Below are 18,370 nucleotides of genomic sequence, written 5' to 3' on the forward strand. Positions count from 1 at the left end.
TGGCTTGAGCTCCAAGGTGCTTCATTCCAAACCACTTCACTCCAACTGTTCATAACAGCTATCAATACCTGGGCTTCATGAATCCCTAATGATTTATGGAACCATCTATATTTTCTATTTCTATTCTTGGGTTGATTTGCATAACTGGGGAAAATTGCCATTTTACTGATTTAGGATATTACCAATAATTGACATTCAATCTCAGCTATACCCCCAACACTATTCTATAATCTCATTACACTTTTTTTCTAGTCAACCCTCTCTTGCATCATCCTTCCCAATTGCTATTCAAAACGTTCATTACTTCCCTCAGATCTCCTATTCCTCTCCTTTCTCTTTTCATCAGATGATCTTGTGTCTTATTTCACTGATAAAATAGCACTTATTGGGGGTGAACTCTCTTAAAATACATTCCTTTAACTCCCAAGCTTATCTACAGTTACGCCCATCCTTACCTGTCCCTACCGAAGTTCCTTCCATCTGTGTTCTGAATCCTATCTGAATGATCAATTATTTTACTCCTTTTATTTGCTATCTTCTGTGTGTCATCATATTATTTATATTACTATTATTGTTCTTCTTCTTTCACTCCCCATCCCTAAATATCTCACTACTGTTTTCTCCCTCAGCCCAAGTTACTCTCATTCATGAAGGACAAACACTTCTCTTCACCTTTCTAAATCCTCCACATTACCATAACGCCATCATCCTTTTCCCAAAGTAGAAAAAGCTGTCCATACTCACCGACTTCACTTGCTCTCCTCCTCCTCATTTCTTCATTGACTACAATCTGGTTTCCCTTGCTAATCCTTCACTGAAACTATTCTTAAAAGATTTGATTACCAAATCCATTAAACACTTCTCAGCCAGCACCTACTTGATTGCTTTGTGGCTCTTATCACAGTATTGGCTATTTTGCCTTCCTGGAGTCTCCTTTGTTTCCATGAGAAATCTCTCCCACTCACTTCTTGTCCCTCTGGTCACTACCCCACAATTTCCTTTGTGGGTTAATTTGCTCTGACTTCCCCTTTTAAGTGATGGTGTTCTTTTGTGTTCCAGTCTTGGCTTCCTCATTTTTATTTTCACTCTACGTTTGCCTCTAGATGGTCTCATATAACTCCATAGTTTCACATATTATCTTAATGTTGGTGACTACATGTTGAAATCTCTAGCCCAGACCTCACTTCTGAGTTTCAGACTCATCTATCTATCTATCTATCTATCCATCCATCCATTCATCTATCTATCTATCTATTCATCTTCCTATCTATCTTTATTTGTATGTCTCACTGACACTAAACCTGTTTTTCCTACTAAGTTTCTTACCTTGGTCAATCGCACCACAATTCCCTTAACCACTTAAGCCTTAAGTCATCCTTTATTTCTCACTCTTCTACAGTCCCACATTGACTTAATCAAGTTCTGTACGTTCTGCAAGTTCTGAGTATTTAGTGTCTCCTATAATGCACTCCCCCTTCTGCCTCTCCTCTATCCTGCTAGACACAAGAACAGGATTCTATCATTGCTAGTGTGGACCCATGAAGTAGCCTTCTGGACAGTCTTCTAGTGATGAGAATTGCTCTTCATCTTTCCTATCCTTAAAGTCCCTTCTATATGCTTCTGCCAAAGTGATCTTTCTAACGTGAAATTGACACCATTTGAAGAATGTGAGCAGGAAGTGCCTTGCTACCACTGAGACCATAAAAAAGGGCTAGTGGGTACTCTTGTAGCCCAGGAAGAATTGTCATGGATATACATGTCTCAGTTTCCACCTGAGATGATAAACATATGTGGTCATAAACTGCTATCTAATAAACTCACTTTTTAAAAAAATCAAACATTTAAAATTTAACACATATGCATAGCTTACTACCTAGGTAAGTGTAAAGGCCCAGTGAAATTGATCATGACATGACACTTGTTTTTATTAGTAAGCTTTTTTAGATCTTGGATGATTCAGAATTAAATACAGAAACGATGAAGTAATTCAAGCCCATGGTACAAAAATCTGTTTCTAATCATTGGGACAATATATGTATGTTCAATATTTTAAGTATTTGTAGTATTTAAGAGATTTACTACATTAGATATTCAGTTGAAAATCTGTGTCACATCGCTTAAAAAATTGTCAGTTAGACTTAATATTTTAGTTGAAAACTAAGGACTCTAAGTGTTAATGTCAATGGCTGCTGGCCTCATAAAACAGAGTCAGCCAAAATTATGAGCTCCTAATAAAAGAATATATCATCACCAAGGAAGGAGTCTTACCTAAATAAAGAAAGAAGTACATTTAGAAAATAGAACTGAATTTGATCAAGCACCCATCAGTATCCAACTACCAATTTCCAGAGGAATGGGGAACACACAAGCTGTACTGTGAGGAAGCGATCAGTGCAATCTAGACTGTGGGCAACTATAACGCCCACGAACAACTTGATTTGCTCAACAAATAAATTGCAACAATTAAAAAGAAAGAAATAGAGGGTGAACCTAGAGATTGAAAGAGAATTACAAAACATATAAGCCATAGACTTTGCTTGGATTCTTATTCAAACAAACAAGAAAACCCACATACAATTTAAGAGAAAACTGGAAATTTGAAGACTTTATGTCTTAAATTAATACATAGAGTCTATTTCTAGGGAAACCTACTGAAATATTTATGGTTATTATTACATGATGCTTGGTATTAGTTTCAAAGTAATATAAGAAGAGAGAAGTGGGGGGGTATAGATGAAACAAGATTGGTAGTGAGTTAAAAACTGTTGAAGTTGGGGAAGGGTGCATGGGTGCATACTATGCTATTCTCCTTGCCTTTATACACTTAAATTTTTTTAAATAAATGTTTCTTAAAAAGTATAAGAAGAGGACTAGGAACCAAGATGGCAGAGTAGAAGGACATGCTCTCACACCCTCTTGTGAGAACACCAGAATCACAACTAGCTGCTGGACAATCATCAATAGGAAGACACTGGAACTCACAAACAAAGACACCCCACATCCAAAGAAAAAGGAGAAGCCACAATGAGATGGTAGGAGGGGCGCAATCACAGTCAAATCAAATCCCATAACTGCTGGGTGGGTGACACAGACTGGAGAACACTTATATCACAGAAGTCCACCCACTGGAGTGAAGGTTCTGAGCCCCACGTCAGGCTTCCCAACCTGGGGGTCCGGCAATGGGAGGAGGAATTCCAACAGGAGGAGGAAGAAGCAAGAAGAACTACAAACCTGCAGCCAGTGGAACAAAAACCACATTCACAGAAAGACAGACAAGATGAAAAGGCAGAGGGCTATGTACCAGATGAAGGAACAAGATAAAACCCAAGAAAAACAACTAAATGAAGGCAGCTTTGCAGAAAAACAATTCAGAATAATGATACTAAAGATGATCCAGGACCTCAAAAAAAGAAAAGAGGCAAAGATCGAGAAGATGCAAGAAAAGTTGAACAAAGACCTAGAAGAAATAAAGAACAAACAAACAGGGATGAACAATACAATAACTGAAATGAAAACTACACTAGAAGGAATCAATAGGAGAATAACTGAGGCAGAAGAATGAATAAATGACCTGGAAAACAGAATTGTGGAATTTACTTCTGCGGAACAGAAAAAAGAATTAAAAGAAATGAAGACAGCCTAAAAGACCTCTGGGACAACATTAAATGCAACAACATTTGCATTATAGGGGTCCCAGAAGGAGAAGAGAGAGAGAAATGACCAGAGAATATATCTGAAGAGATTATAGTCGAAAACTTCCCTAACATGGGAAAGGAAATAGCCACCCAAGTCCAGGAAGCGCAGTGAGTCCCATACAGAATAAACACAAGGAGAAACATGCCGAGACACATAGTAATCAAATTGGCAAAAATTAAAGACAAAGAAAAATTATTAAAAGCAGCAAGGGAAAAACGACAAATAACATACAAAGGAACTCCCATAAAGTTAACAGCTGATTTCTCAGCAGAAACTCTACAAGCCAGAAGGGAGTGGCATGATATACTTAAAGTGATGAAAGGGAAGAACCTACAACCAAGATTACTCTAACTGGCAAGGATCTCATTCAGATTTGATGGAGAAATCAAAAGCTTTACAGACAAGCAAAAGCTAAGAGAATTCAGCACCACCAAACTAGCTCTATAACAAATGCTAAAGGAACTTCTCCAACTGGGAAACACAAGAGAAGAAAAGGATCTACAAAAACAAACCCAAAACAATTAAGAAAATCGTCATAGTAACATACATTTCTATAATTACCTTAAACGTGAATGGTTTAAATGCTCCAACCAAAAGACACAGGCTTGTTGAATGGAAACAAAAACAAGACCCATATATATGCTGTCTACAAGAGACCCACTTCAGACCTAGGGACACATACAGATTGAAAGTGAGGGGATGGAAAAAGATATTCCATGCAAATGGAAATCAAAAGAAAGCTGGAGTAGCAATACTCACATCAGATAAAATAGAATTTAAAATAAAGAATGTTACAAGAGACAAGGAAGGATACTACATAATGATCAAGGGATCAATCCAAGAAGAAGATATAACAAATATAAATATATATGCACCCAACATAGGAGCACCTGAATACATAAGGAACTGCTAACAACTATAAAGAGGAAATCAAGAGTAAAACAATAATAGTGAGGGACTTTAACACCTCACTCACACCAATGGACAGATCATCCAAAATGAAAATAAATAAGAAAACAGAAGCTTTAAATGATGCAATAGACCAGATAGATTTCATTGATATTTATAGGACATTGCATCCAAAAACAGCAGACTACACTTTCTTCTTAAAGGTGCATGGAACATTCCCCAGGATAGATAACATCGTAGGTCAGAGATCAAGCCTTGGTAAATTTAAGAAAATTGAAATCATAACAAGCATCTTTTCTGACCACAAACCTATGAGATTAGAAATGAATTACAGGGGACAAAACGTAAAAAACACAAACACATGGAGGCTAAACAATACGTTACTAAATAACCAAGAGATCACTGAAGAAATCAAAGAGGAACTCAAAAAAATACCTAGAGACAAACGACAATGAAAACACGACTATCCAAAACCTATGGGATGCAGCAAAAGCAGTTCTAAGAGGGAAGTTTATAGCTATACAAGCTTACTTCAAGAAACAAGAAAAATCTCAAATAAACAATCTAACCTTATACCTAAAGGAACTAGAGAAAGAAGAACAAACAAAACCCAAAGTTAGCAGAATGAAAGAAATCATAAAGATCAGAGCAGAAATAAATGAAATAGAAACAAAGAAAACAATAGCAAAGATCAATAAAACTAAAAGTTGGTTCTTTGAGAAGATAAACAAAATTGATAAACCATTAGCCAGACTCATCAAGAAAAAGAGGGAGAGGACTCAGATCAATAAAATTAGAAATGAAAAAGGAGAAGTTACAACAGACACCACAGAAATACAAAGCATCCTAAGAGACTACTACAAGCAACTCTATGCCAATAAAATGGACAACCTGGAAGAAATGGACAAATTCTTAGAAAGGTATAACCTTCCAAGACTGAACCAGGAAGAAACAGAAAATATGAATAGATCAATCACAGGAAATGAAATTAAAACTCTGATTAAAAATTTTCCAACAAAAGTCCAGGACCAGATGGCTTCACAGGTGAATTCTATCAAACATTTAGAGAATCGCTAACACCCAGCCTTCTCAAACTCTTCCAAAAAATTGCAGAGGAAGGAACACTCCCAAACTGATTCTATGTGGCTACCATCACCCTGATACCAAAACCAGACAAAGATACTACAAAAAAAGAAAATTGCAGACCAATACCACTGATGAATATAGATGCAAAAATACTCAACAAAATACTGCAAACAGAATGCAACAACACATTGAAAGGATCATACACCATGATCAACTGGGATTTATCCCAGGGGTGCAAGGATTCTTCAGTATGCACAAATCAATCAACGTAATACACCATATTAGTAAATTGAAGAATAAAAACAATATGATCATCTCAATAGATGCAGAAAAAGCTTTTGACAAAATTCAACACTGATTTATGATAAAAACTCTCCAGAAAGTGGGCATAGAGGGAACCTACCTCAACATAATAAAGGCCATATATGGCAAACCCACAGCAAACATCATTCTCAATGGTGAACAATTGAAAGCGTTTCCTCTAAGATTAGGAACAAGACAAGGATGTCTGCTCTCATGGCTATTTTTCAACATAGTTTTGGAAGTCCTAGCCACGGCAATCAGAGAAGAAAAAGAAATAAAAGGAATACAAATTGGAAAAGAAGAAGTAAAACTGTCACTGTTTGCAGATGACATGATACTATACATAGAGAATGCTAAAAATGCCACCAGAAAACTATGAGACCTAATCAATGAATTTGGTAAAGTTGCAAGAAACAAAATTAATGCACAGAAATCTCTTGCATTCCTATACACTAATGATGAAAAATCTGAAAGAGAAATTAAGGAAACATTCCCATTTACCATTGCAACAAAAAGAATAAAATACCTAGGAATAAACCTACCGAGGGAGACAAAAGACCTGTATGCAGAAAACTATAAGACACTGATGAAAGAAATTAAAGATGGTACCAACAGATGGAGGGATATACCATGTTCTTGGATTGGAAGAATCAACATTGTGAAATTGACTATAGTACCCAAAGCAATCTACAGCTTCAATGCAATCCCTATTAAATTACCAATGGCATTTTTTACAGAACTAGAACAAATCATCTTAAAATTTGTACGGAGACACAAAAGACCCTGTATAGCGAAAGCAGTCTGGAGGGAAGAAAACGGAGCTGGAGGAATCAGACTCCCTGACTTCAGACTCTACTACAAAGCTACAGTAATCAAGAAAATATGGTACTGGCACAAAAACAGAAACATAGATCAATGGAACAAGATAGAAAGCCCAGAGATAAACCCACACACCTATGGTCAATTAATCTATGACAAAGGAGGCAGGGATATACAATGGACAAAAGAAAGCCTCTTCAATAAATGGTGCTGGGAAAACTGGACAGCTATATGTAAAAGAATGAAATTAGAACACTCCCTAACACCATACACAAAAATAAACTCCAAATGGATTTGAGACCTAAATATAAGACTGGACACTATAAAACTCTTAGAGGAAAACATAGGAAGAATACTCTTTGACATAAATCACAGCAAGATCTTTTTTTTTTTGGTGGTACGCAGGCCTCTCACTGCTGTGGCCTCTCCTGTTGCGGAGCACAGGCTCCGGACGTGTAGGCTCAGCGGCCATGGCCCACGGGCCCAGCCTCTCCACGGCATGTGGGATCTTCCCAGACCGGGGCACGAACCCGTGTCCCCTGCATCGGCAGGTGGACTCTCAACCACCGCGCCACTAGGGAAGCCCGCAAGATCTTTTTTGATCCACCTCCTAGAGTAATGGAAATAAAAACAAAAATAAACAAATGGGACGTAATGAAACTTAAAAGCTTTTGCACAGCAAAGGAAACCATAAACAAGATGAAAAGACAACCCTCAGAATGGGAGAAAATATTTGCAAACGAGTCAATGGATAAAGGATTAATCTCCAAAATATATAAACAGCACATGCAGCTCAATATTAAAGAAACAAACGACCCAATCCAAAAATGGGCAGAAGACCTAAATAGACATTTCTCCAAAGAAGACATACAGATGGCCAAGAAGCACATGAAAAGCTGCTCAGCATCACTAATATTAGAGAAATGAAAATCAAAACTACAATGAGGTATCACCTCACACCAGTTAGAATGGGGACATCATCAGAAAACCTACAAACAACAAATGCTGGAGAGGGTGTGGAGAAAAGGGAACCCTCTTGCACTGTTGGTGGGAATGTAAATTGATACAGTCACTATGGAACAGTATGGATGTTCCTTAAATAATGAAAAATAGAATTATCATATGATACAGCAATCCCACTACTGGGCATATACCCAGAGTAAATCATAATTCAAAAAGACACATGCACCCCAGTGTTCATTGCAGCACTATTTACAATAGCCAGGTCATGAAAGCAACCTAAATGCCCATTGACAGACGAATGGATTAAGAAGATGTGGTACATATATACGATGCAATATTACTGAGCCATAAAAAGGAACGAAATTGGGTCTTTTGTTGAGACATGGATACAGAGTGTAGTAAGTCAGAAAGAGAAAAACAAATATCGTATATTAACGTATGTATGTGGAACCGAGAACAATGGTACAGATGAATCGGTTTGCAGGGCAGAAGTTGAGACACAGATGTAGAGAACAAACATGGACACCAAGGGGGGATAGCTGTGGGGTGGTGGGGATGGTAGTGTGATGAATTGGGCGATTGGGATTGATATGTATACACTGATGTGTATAAAATTGATGACTAATAAGAACCTGTTGTATAAAAAAATAAAATAAAATTTAAAAATTTAAAAAAGTATAAGAAAAATCCAATTGCAAATGCAGTTGGAGTAGATAAGAGAAATGGATATGGTTTAATAGATTTACAAGAGTTGTTTAAGTTCTTGGGAGGTTTTGCTGAGTGGAGTTATGAAATTTGTTCAGTCAGGTAGGTATCGGAAATGCTTAAAAACAAAATTCAATATGTAAATTTATACACGTAATGGGAAACATGTAAGGGAGTTTAATTACTTAAATTTATTATAAACATAACTATTGATCTGAAAGAAGTTAGTCTGAGTTTTCCAATCATTAATCAGAGATCCCCCTGAAAATAATTATTCTTATTTAAATAAAAATTGCTAGGTGTATAAATTGCATAGCAAGTTATATTATGTGAGTTTAAATATTTAAAATAAATTAGGCCTTTGCATTATGAACTTTAGTGAATTAAATATTAATTAAAAGCACAAGATATAAATACCTTAGACATCAAAATACACTGACATTCTACAGAATAAAATCTATAGTTCTTTTCATGGTATATAGTTCTTAAGATCTGTCCTGCTCTTTTAGAGTTTTATTTTCCATATTTCCTCTTCTTACATTGTCTTCTTTTCACATATTAATACTGAATTCACTTATTCTCTGAACACTGGTTTCTTGTTCCTTCATGCTTAGCCCCTGCTGTTTGCCTTCTCTGGAATAATTCTCCCTTCTCATCATCCCCTGCTGTGGCCCTCCTTAATCTTTAAATCTTTAAGCCTCTTCTTAAACACTCCCTCCTCTGTGAAGTTATCCTAACTCCCCCAAGCTCACACAGTTGCTGCTTCCATATGTCATACATTGCTCACTACAGAGATTATTCTGGATTGCTATAATTATAGAGCAATTACTTGCAGGTCTCTATTCCTACTACAAAACCATAAGCCCTTGGAATAAAGAGATTATCACTGTTAGTTAATTTATTATTATGACTGTCATTTTTAGGAAGCTATTAGAATAATTCCTGTTATATAGAACTTTGATTTTTTTTGGCCAAATTAACGATGTCTTAGTAATACTAAGAAATGAACGCTTATTACTAAGGTGAATTGTTTATTATCATTTTTGAAGAAGAATATAAGTTAAAAAGACTACTGGACTTGCAGTTTACTTCCTGAAACACTTGGATGAATTACAAATATTTGCAAAATGAAGGGGATCTGCATAGCACACTCATACATATACACCTGCACTTTAATGTAAACCATTTATTACTTGTAGATAATGTTTGTATGCATACATATATTCATGGAACCAACATTATAGCATATAAATTTTAGTTTTATATAGGTCTGAATTCACCATATATAGAACATTAATATAGTCACTAAATATGAAATTGTGTTAAGAATAGGAATAACAGTGAAGAATAAAAGGAAGAAAGATGAGGGGAAGAAATAGGTGAGTGTCAAGGATAGACCCAGAACAAACTGTCACCAACTGCTCAAAAAAGTGTTCCAGGCATTGAGAAAAGCCACACAGAGAGACAGAGACAAACAACGACACTAGCCACAACCCAAGTCCTAGAAAAGTAAACAGAGGGAGCGGGTAAAGAAGAAAAGGAAGCTTATCAGTTGTTACAATAAGGACATCTATTCAAGAAGGCCTTTCACCATAGTTCTTTGTTTTAGTATAAACAAAGCATACAGAATTAAACAGGAAAAGCAAAATTAATTTAATGTTATGACTGTCATGTTTAGAAAGCTATTAGAGCTCTATTTCCTGACTTTTAAAGATGGGAACTGTTGACCTTTATACTTTATTCGCTATTCATGACCTTTATTCCGTGACTTTAGCTCTTAATTCTCAGTTTGATTTTTAAAGAAGAAGGAGGAAATCTAAGTGACATATAAAACTTTGTTCTATACCTGACCTTACTGAAAACGAAATCTCATAAATTTTTCTCTGGAACACGACTTCCTGTATTTAACGCATGAGAAATTATGAAACTATGACTTCTTAAAGCGAATGGACTTAGGTAAGACTGTCTGGGAGTGCATGACTGATATGGCAAGTCTCAAAATTCCAGAAAGTGTTAAGCATTTCTTTTTTTTTTAATGTTCAAAAAGTGTTGAAGAAAGTGTTACTTTTTTTTTTTAACATCTTTATTGGAGTATAATTGCTTTACAATGGTGTGTTAGTTTCTGCTGTATAACAAAGTGAATCAGTTATACATATACATGTCCCCATATCTCCTCCCTCTTGCGTCTCCCTCCCTCCCACCCTCCCTATCCCACCCCTCTAGGTGGTCACAAAGCACCGAGCTGATCTCCCTGTGCTATGCGGCTGCTTCCCACTAGCTATCTATTTTACGCTTGGTAGTGTACATATGTCCATGCCACTCTCTCACATTGTGCCAGCTTACCCTTCCCCTTCCCTGTGTCCTCAAGTCCATTCTCTAGTAAGTCTGTGTCTTTGTTCCCGTCTTGCCCCTAGGTTCTTCATGACCATTTTTTTTTTAAGATTCCATATATATGTATTAGCATATGGTATTTGTCTTTCTCTTTCTGACTTACTTTATTCTGTATGACAGACTCTAGGTCCATCCACCTCACTACAAATAACTCAATTTCATTTCTTTTTATGGCTGAGTAATATTCCATTGTATATATGTGCCACATCTTCTTTATCCATTCATCTGTTGATGGACACTTAGGTTGCTTCCATGTCCTGGCTATTGTAAATAGAGCTGCAATGAACATTGTGGTACATGACTCTTTTTGAATTATGGTTTTCTCAGGGTATATGCCCAGTAGTGGGATTGCTGTATCATGTGGTAATTCTATTTTTCGTTATTTAAGGAACCTCCACACTGTTCTCCACAGTGGCTGTATCAATTTACACTCCCACCAACAGTGCAAGAGGGTTCCCTTTTCTCCACACCCTCTCCAGCATTTGTTGTTTGTAGATTTTCTGATAATGCCCATTCTAACTGGTGTGAGGTGATACCTCATTGTAGTTTTGATTTGCATTTCTCTAATATTAGTGATGCTGAGCAGCTTTTCATGTGCTTCTTGGCCATCTGTATGTCTTCTTTGGAGAAATGTCTATTTAGGTCTTCTGCCCATTTTTGGATTGGGTCGTTTGTTTCTTTAATATTGAGCTGCATGTGCTGTTTATATATTTTGGAGATTAATCCTTCATCTGTTGACTCGTTTGCAAATATTTTCTCCCATTCTGAGGGTTGTATTTTCATCTTGTTTATGATTTCCTTTGCTGTGTAAAAGCTTTTAAGTTTCATTACACCCCATTTGTTTATTTTTGTTTTTATTTTCGTTACTCTAGGAGGTGGATCAAAAAAGATCTTTCTGTGATTGATATCAAAGAGTGTTCTTCCTATGTTTTCCTCTAAGAGTTTTATAGTGTCCAGTCTTATATTTAGGTCTCAAATCCATTTTGAGTTTACTTTTGTGTATGGTGTTAGGGAGTGTTCTAATTTCATTCTTTTACATGTAGCTGTCCAGTTTTCCCAGCACCACTTATTGAAGAGGCTTTCTTTTGTCAATTGTATATTCTTGCTTCCTTTATCAAAGATAAGGTGACCATTGTGCATGGGTTTATCTATGGGCTTTCTATCCTGTTCCATTGATCTATATTTGTTTTTGTGCCAGTACTGTACTGTCTTGATTACTGTAGCTTTTTAGTATAGTCTGAAGTCAGGGAGCCTGATTCCTCTAGCTCCGTTTTCCTTTCTCAAAATTGCTTTGGCTATTCGGGGTCTTTTGTGTCTCCATACAAATTGTGAAATTTTTGTTCTAGTTTTGTGACAAATGCCAGTGGTAGTTTGATAGGGATTGCATTGAATCTGTAGATTGCTTTGGGTAGTAAATTCATTTTCACAATATTGATTCTTCCAATCCAAGAACATGGTATATCTCTCCATCTATTTGTATCATCTTTAATTTCTTTCATCAGTGTCTTATAATTTTCTACATACAGATATTTTGTCTCCTTAGGTAGGTTTATTCCTAGATATTATATTCTTTTTGTTGCAATGGTAAATGGGAGTGTTTTCTTAATTTCACTTTCAGATTTTTCATCATTAGTGTATAGGAATGCCAGAGATTTCTGTGCATTAATTTTGTATCCTGCTACTTTACAAAATTCATTGATTAGCTCTAGGAGGTTTCTGGCATCTTTAGGATTCTCTATGTATAGTATCATGTCATCTGCAAACAATGACAGTTTTACTTCTTCTTTTCCAATTTGTATTCCTTTTATTTCTTTTTCTTCTCTGATTGCTGTGGCTAAAACTTCCAAATCTATGTTGAATAATAGTGGTGAGAGTGGGCAATCTTGTCTTGTTCCTGATCTTAGTGGAAATGGTTTCAGTTTTTCACCATTGAGGACAATGTTGGCTGTGGGTTTGTCATATATGGCCTTTATTATGTTGAGGAAAGTTCCCTCTATGCCTACTCTCTGGAGGGTTTTTATCATAAATGGGTTTTGAATTTTGTCGTAAGTGTTAAGCTTTTCTAACTAATAAAATGTTTATAATGGTAAATTCTTACTTTTCTTCTAATTTTAGAGCCAGAAAAAGAAAAGTCTTACACTGACTAAGAATGACCTCAGGGTAAGAATTGCTTAACATTTCCTTTTCCAACCTTAGTCATTTCCATTATTTATTACTTCTTATTACTTCATTTTTCCTGTTTCATTACTATTAGTAACCATGTAATTTGCTTTGTATACCACAATATTCAACCACTGGTTCTGTGTTCATATGAATGAGTTATACTGTTAAAATTATAATTAATTTTTAAAAATGGTACCAAGAAATGCGTTACCCTAAAGATATTGATTTGAACACTAAAACTGATGAACGAGCTCCTTTGACCCATTTCAGTTCCTCTTCAGATGTCTGAGTAAAATAAAAAATGGAACTAGCTGATTTCTGACCACTAGGTGGGGAAACAATACAATTTAAAATACAGTATAACTTTGGCCTTAACTACTGTCTTTTTGAAGATGTTTATTATTCGTAATTCTCACCTGCCTCCAATTCTTCACATTCTTAAGGCATACTGACCTGAAAGATACAATTACAAGTGACTTCTGGGAAGTAGGCAGGTGATAAAGGCCGGGAGATCTCCTGAAATTCTTTCTTTGATCCCGATTCCTTTTCTTGCCATAAGCAATACAGACTCTACACCCTGGGGAGAACTGTGAACCTTATCAGTCATTTATGCCTTTGGGAAGCCAGTCCCTCACTTGAGCACTAGTTCTTCGTTGTTCTAATTCTTGGTTCTAGGAATTCACTTCCTTAGTGATCTTAACAGTGTCAGGACTTTAAGTGTGGAATATACACCCATGACTCTCAAATATATATTTTTAACCGAGAACTCTCTCCCAAACTCTTCACTTCTTATACCTAATTGCCTCCTCAACATCTGCGCTTGCATGTTAAGAGACGCCACAAGCTTAACGTAGCTGGGCTCTCCTGATCTTCCCCAGGCCCAAACTTGCTCACCTTCAGCCAATCCCATTTCGGTTGATGGACACATCAGCCTTGGAGTTACTCAGGCTCAGACCTTGGAGCCACATTGGATCCTCTTTTTATTTCATACCCCAAATCCAAATTCTGTAGTCTCTACCTTCAAAATACATCCAGAATCTGGACCTCGTACCACTTGCCCTGCACCCTCCTGGTTAGAGCCACCTCTGCACCTTGCCTGCACTTCTGCCCTATCTGCCTAACTGGTTTCCCTTCTTCAATTTTTGCCAACTGTCCCTTTTCAGACAGCTGTTAAGGTGATATTTACAAAACATAAGTGAGAACGTCGCTGCTCTGCTCTAGCTCTTCAGGATTTCCCATTTCACTTAGGATAAGAGCTGTAATCTCTATCATGACCCGCAGGGACCTGCATGAGCTGAATCTTTCCCTCCTACTCCTTCCCTTGTTCATCGACTTCAGCCCCAGCTACCTCCTTCTGAGTCCCTGGACATTCTAGGGCTCTGTTCTGTCTGTCCTCTCTGCCTGGAATGGTCTTCCTCCAGATATTAGCGTGACTAACTCCTTCACTTCCTTGAGTCTTTGCTCCAGTATAACTTCCTATAAGGGGAGTGACCCTCACCTGTCTCTTTAAAGTTGCAACACGTTGTCTCCAACCCTCACACTACACCACTAATCTGCTCTACTTTCTCCTATAGCACTTGATATTTCCTAACATGCTCTATCCTTTACTTGTTTATTATTTTTTTTCCCCTTGTGTCTCTTGTCCCCTGTTTTATGTGGGCAGGAATCTTTATTTTGTTCACTGATATTTTGTGAATTTCTACTGCAAAGGCACAAAGTAGTGGCTCAAAAAATTATTATTGGAAGGGTGGTGGTGAGAAGAAAAAGCATAGAACATACATCACTCACAATTTTACTTAAAAATCATTCCATAAATTTCCCTCTCACATGAAATATAAATTTGTGAGACTGAATATCAAGACCAATGTTACTTTCATTTCCTCTTTGTGTCTTTTCTAGCTTCCCCTCCTTGGGGGAAAGTTTCCAACCCAGATTTTGGATTTTACTTGAGCTCTCTGATGGGAGCTTGAAAGCCTTACACCATACACCACATTTTTACTTAAAAAAAAATTGTCTTATAGATGTCCCTTGGCTTTCATTTTCCCTGTTCTCTTCATCTGACATTTAACTTTCAGATGTGCCAGTTCTAGCTTATCTAGGCAATGTAACATCTAAGATTCTTGTTTCTCTCCATCTTTTTTCTGAGAGTAAGAGTAACTCTTAGATGAATCAAACTTTCTTATTAGGAGTCCTTAATAAGATGGAAATAGGGATGAGGTTAAGTTTATTGCAATTGGTGGATTTTGCTGATTTCTGATGAAAACACTATTACAAGTGAAAATTTGAACCTGGCTGGTTGGCGGGCTCTTTTCAACTTTGCACGAATTTCCTACAAAGTTGGGAAATTGACCAGCATTGGTATGATGCTGTAGTCCAGGCTACTGGTCTCTTTTTGAAATCCTTTCTTCTTTTTATAACTTTTTATTCTCCACCTTATCACAGTGGATTCTAGGGTGTAGGTTTACAGAAAAGAGTTATCATAGCAGGCCTGAAGTTGCTATTTTTAAAAGAATCTTTTATCAAGATGGGCTGTTAGTTTGTAACTGGGAACTCAGCTCCAAAAGCATTTCCTGCACTGATAGGAAAAGTTGCCTAATCATAAGAATGCTTTGCTGTGCCTAGATTGTATAAACAACATGACTTACGGTGAACACCTGCTTTCCTTCTAGAAGTCTGGTATTTTGGTAGTTGCTAGGCAGAAGGTGCCTAGGTGTCAGCTTTCAGTAAAAGCTGCCTCTAAAAGGCTTTCCTGAGAAGCAACATTACACTTGTATTGCATTTTTGTACCTGGAGAAAAGAGCAGTCCTACTCTGTCCACTGCCAGGTTTAGAAGGAGAGTGTGACTGGGATAAATCTTAGCCATGAGTACCACTATGGGCTGAGTCCCGTGTGTCCTTTTAGTGGATCATCAAACACATGGGTGGTCTTGGGGACTCCCAAACAGCAGGAATAATGCCAAACCCTCCTCCTCTCCATGATTTCTTCAATCAAAGAGTTACCAGTCTTTATGCCTTAGAAATTATCAGGAATCCAAGCTCAAGCTATTTACTGAAATTTCTCACTAGAATTAAACAGGATCCAGAAGACTAACTGAAGCCAGGAGCAGGGATAGAGTCATATAATAAAATTCAAAAGTACTAAGGTTGAAATCTAATGGGTTAAATTCATCAGAGTAGGAACAAAATTAGGAAAAAGACACAGGATTTAATACATGTGAAAGGAAAGTAATTTACACAGAAATCCAGTGTATATAAGAACACCTATTAGTTATTTTAATTAAACTAATATTTATTTGACACATATTTTAGTAGGCAGATGGCTTACACTCTTATTTGGTAGCTGGTTATCATAAATTAGGATTCATAAACTCAAATGCCTGGAAGGGCATGTAGTTAACATAAATGCACAGTGCAGCTTATACAGAGGATTGTAGCCACTAAGCTGCTCTAACACCTCCTAGTTAGTTGAAGTTATGCCTTTAACCACACCCCCCCCACCCAAAGCCTAATAAAGTGAAATGTAGTGGTGGCTACCCATGACAAACATGTTTTCAACCCCTGCTCTAAATTGTAATCATCAGCATTAAAGGAAAGCTGTCAATCGGATTTTGATATTAATAGATTCTATCAGAAGGATTAAGGATATTAAGTACTTTAAATGTAATGAATATCAATCTGATAGGGGATTGAAGTGAAGGAAAAACAAACGTAGCTAAATATTTTGGCATATTACTTACTTGCGGTAAAGGAGAATCATGCAAAACAATTTTCTAGCAGAGGAAACGGAAGATCTACTCTGACTTGCCAAAGGAATCTATGCTTGCCATCGTCTGGCTATTTCTTTTTAAAACATTTCATCTATCCCAATCTTCTGCTTGCTTTTTCCTCAACCAGCTATTCTGGTAAATCACGGATAAAGAGCCCGTGCATACAACCCATACAGTTCTGACATTTCTAAAACTACCATCTAAGAAAAGTGAGAGTGGGCTTGAATAAGTGTCCTAGTTTTTTAATACACAGTCAAAAATCTGACTATTCAGAGAAAACCTCCATTTTTTTACTTAAAGGAGGTTATTTAGCAGAGTGGTTAAAAGCTCACATTTTCTTTGGACTCAGACTGACATTGACTCACATTTGGAGAAGTTACTTAGCCTCTGTAAAGTTCCATTTACTCATCTGTGACAGGAGGATAACACTATCCACTCAATAAAGTTATAAGGATTATACATGTAACGTGCCTAGCACATCATAGTCAGTGAGTAAAATATGGTGGTGGTGGTGGTGATGATAATGGTGGTGATGGTGGTTGTGATAATGGTGATGATGGCAATGATGGTGCTGGTGGTGATGATAATGATGGTGGTGGTGATGATGATAATGGTGATGGTGGTGATGGCTGTGGTGTTGGTGATGCTAATGGTGGTGATGATGTTAATGGTGGTTGTGGTGATGCTAATGGTGATGGTGGTGGTGCTGACCTGAAGAATGCTTCAGAACTTCTAAAAAGGCACTGGAAAATTTCTTCAGATGAACTCTTAAGGGGAAAACCACTGAAAAAACAGAGAAGTAAGAGTTGCTCAAAGGTATGGTGGTGTGAGAGCAGCTTGCTCAGCCATCTTTTCCCCCTGCCAACTGCTCATCTTTGTGGATCCATTAGCTTACCATGGAACCCACAGCATTCAGCCAAACATAGTTTGAAAATCCATGGCAAGAGACTGACAAAGAAATGGCAAGATAACCTTTTGCTTACTTGAGATCGAAGGGAGGTTTAATGTTTCTGGGAGGTAGACTTGGGACTGTCGATTGTGTTGGGTGAGATGCTGGCAATGGTGGCTGGCAGGCTGGATGGGATGGTGGAGGTGGTGGTAGGGAAGTTGTTGAGTAGGACGTTGAGACCTTGCTGGTACCTAAGAAGCAAAGCAAAAAATACTGTGAATTAAGACAAATCTTCAAACTATAAGAACTGGCTATTCCAAGTATGTAGAAATGAGGATTTTAAACATAAATATGTAAGAAATGCATTCTAATTATTCTAATTAATGCTTTAAAGAGTTTAATACTCTCAGTATCATGCGACATGGCTTTTTTATTTTCTTTCTGCATACCAGCTTTTATATTTACACAATTAAAACATCTACATATTTTTATTCTTAAATGCTTACAAAATCTCTATAGCATCATGATTCTCTGAATCCTCCTCAACCCTCTTGCCCTCATAAAGTCACCTTTTTTCTTTCTTATTTTTCTTTTTAAGTTCATTTTTTCACACACACACACACACACACACACACACACACACACACACACTGTATTTTATTTTTACAAGAGATAAATAA

At 37.0% G+C, this 18,370-nt stretch overlaps 1 protein-coding gene across 1 annotated transcript in view; it reads right to left on the reverse strand.

The window, feature by feature from the left end:
* The window catches only part of FYB1 (FYN binding protein 1), a 100,733-nt gene that overhangs the window by 33,692 nt on the left and 48,671 nt on the right, over window positions 1-18,370 (reverse strand). The window contains exon 2 of the mRNA XM_060146035.1: window positions 17,785-17,941. Within this exon, the coding sequence (XP_060002018.1) occupies window positions 17,785-17,941 (157 nt within the window). The remainder of the gene's footprint in view (window positions 1-17,784; window positions 17,942-18,370) is intronic.

The sequence above is a fragment of the Lagenorhynchus albirostris genome, chromosome 3 (assembly GCF_949774975.1).
Source record: "Lagenorhynchus albirostris chromosome 3, mLagAlb1.1, whole genome shotgun sequence".
NCBI lineage: Eukaryota > Metazoa > Chordata > Mammalia > Artiodactyla > Delphinidae > Lagenorhynchus > Lagenorhynchus albirostris.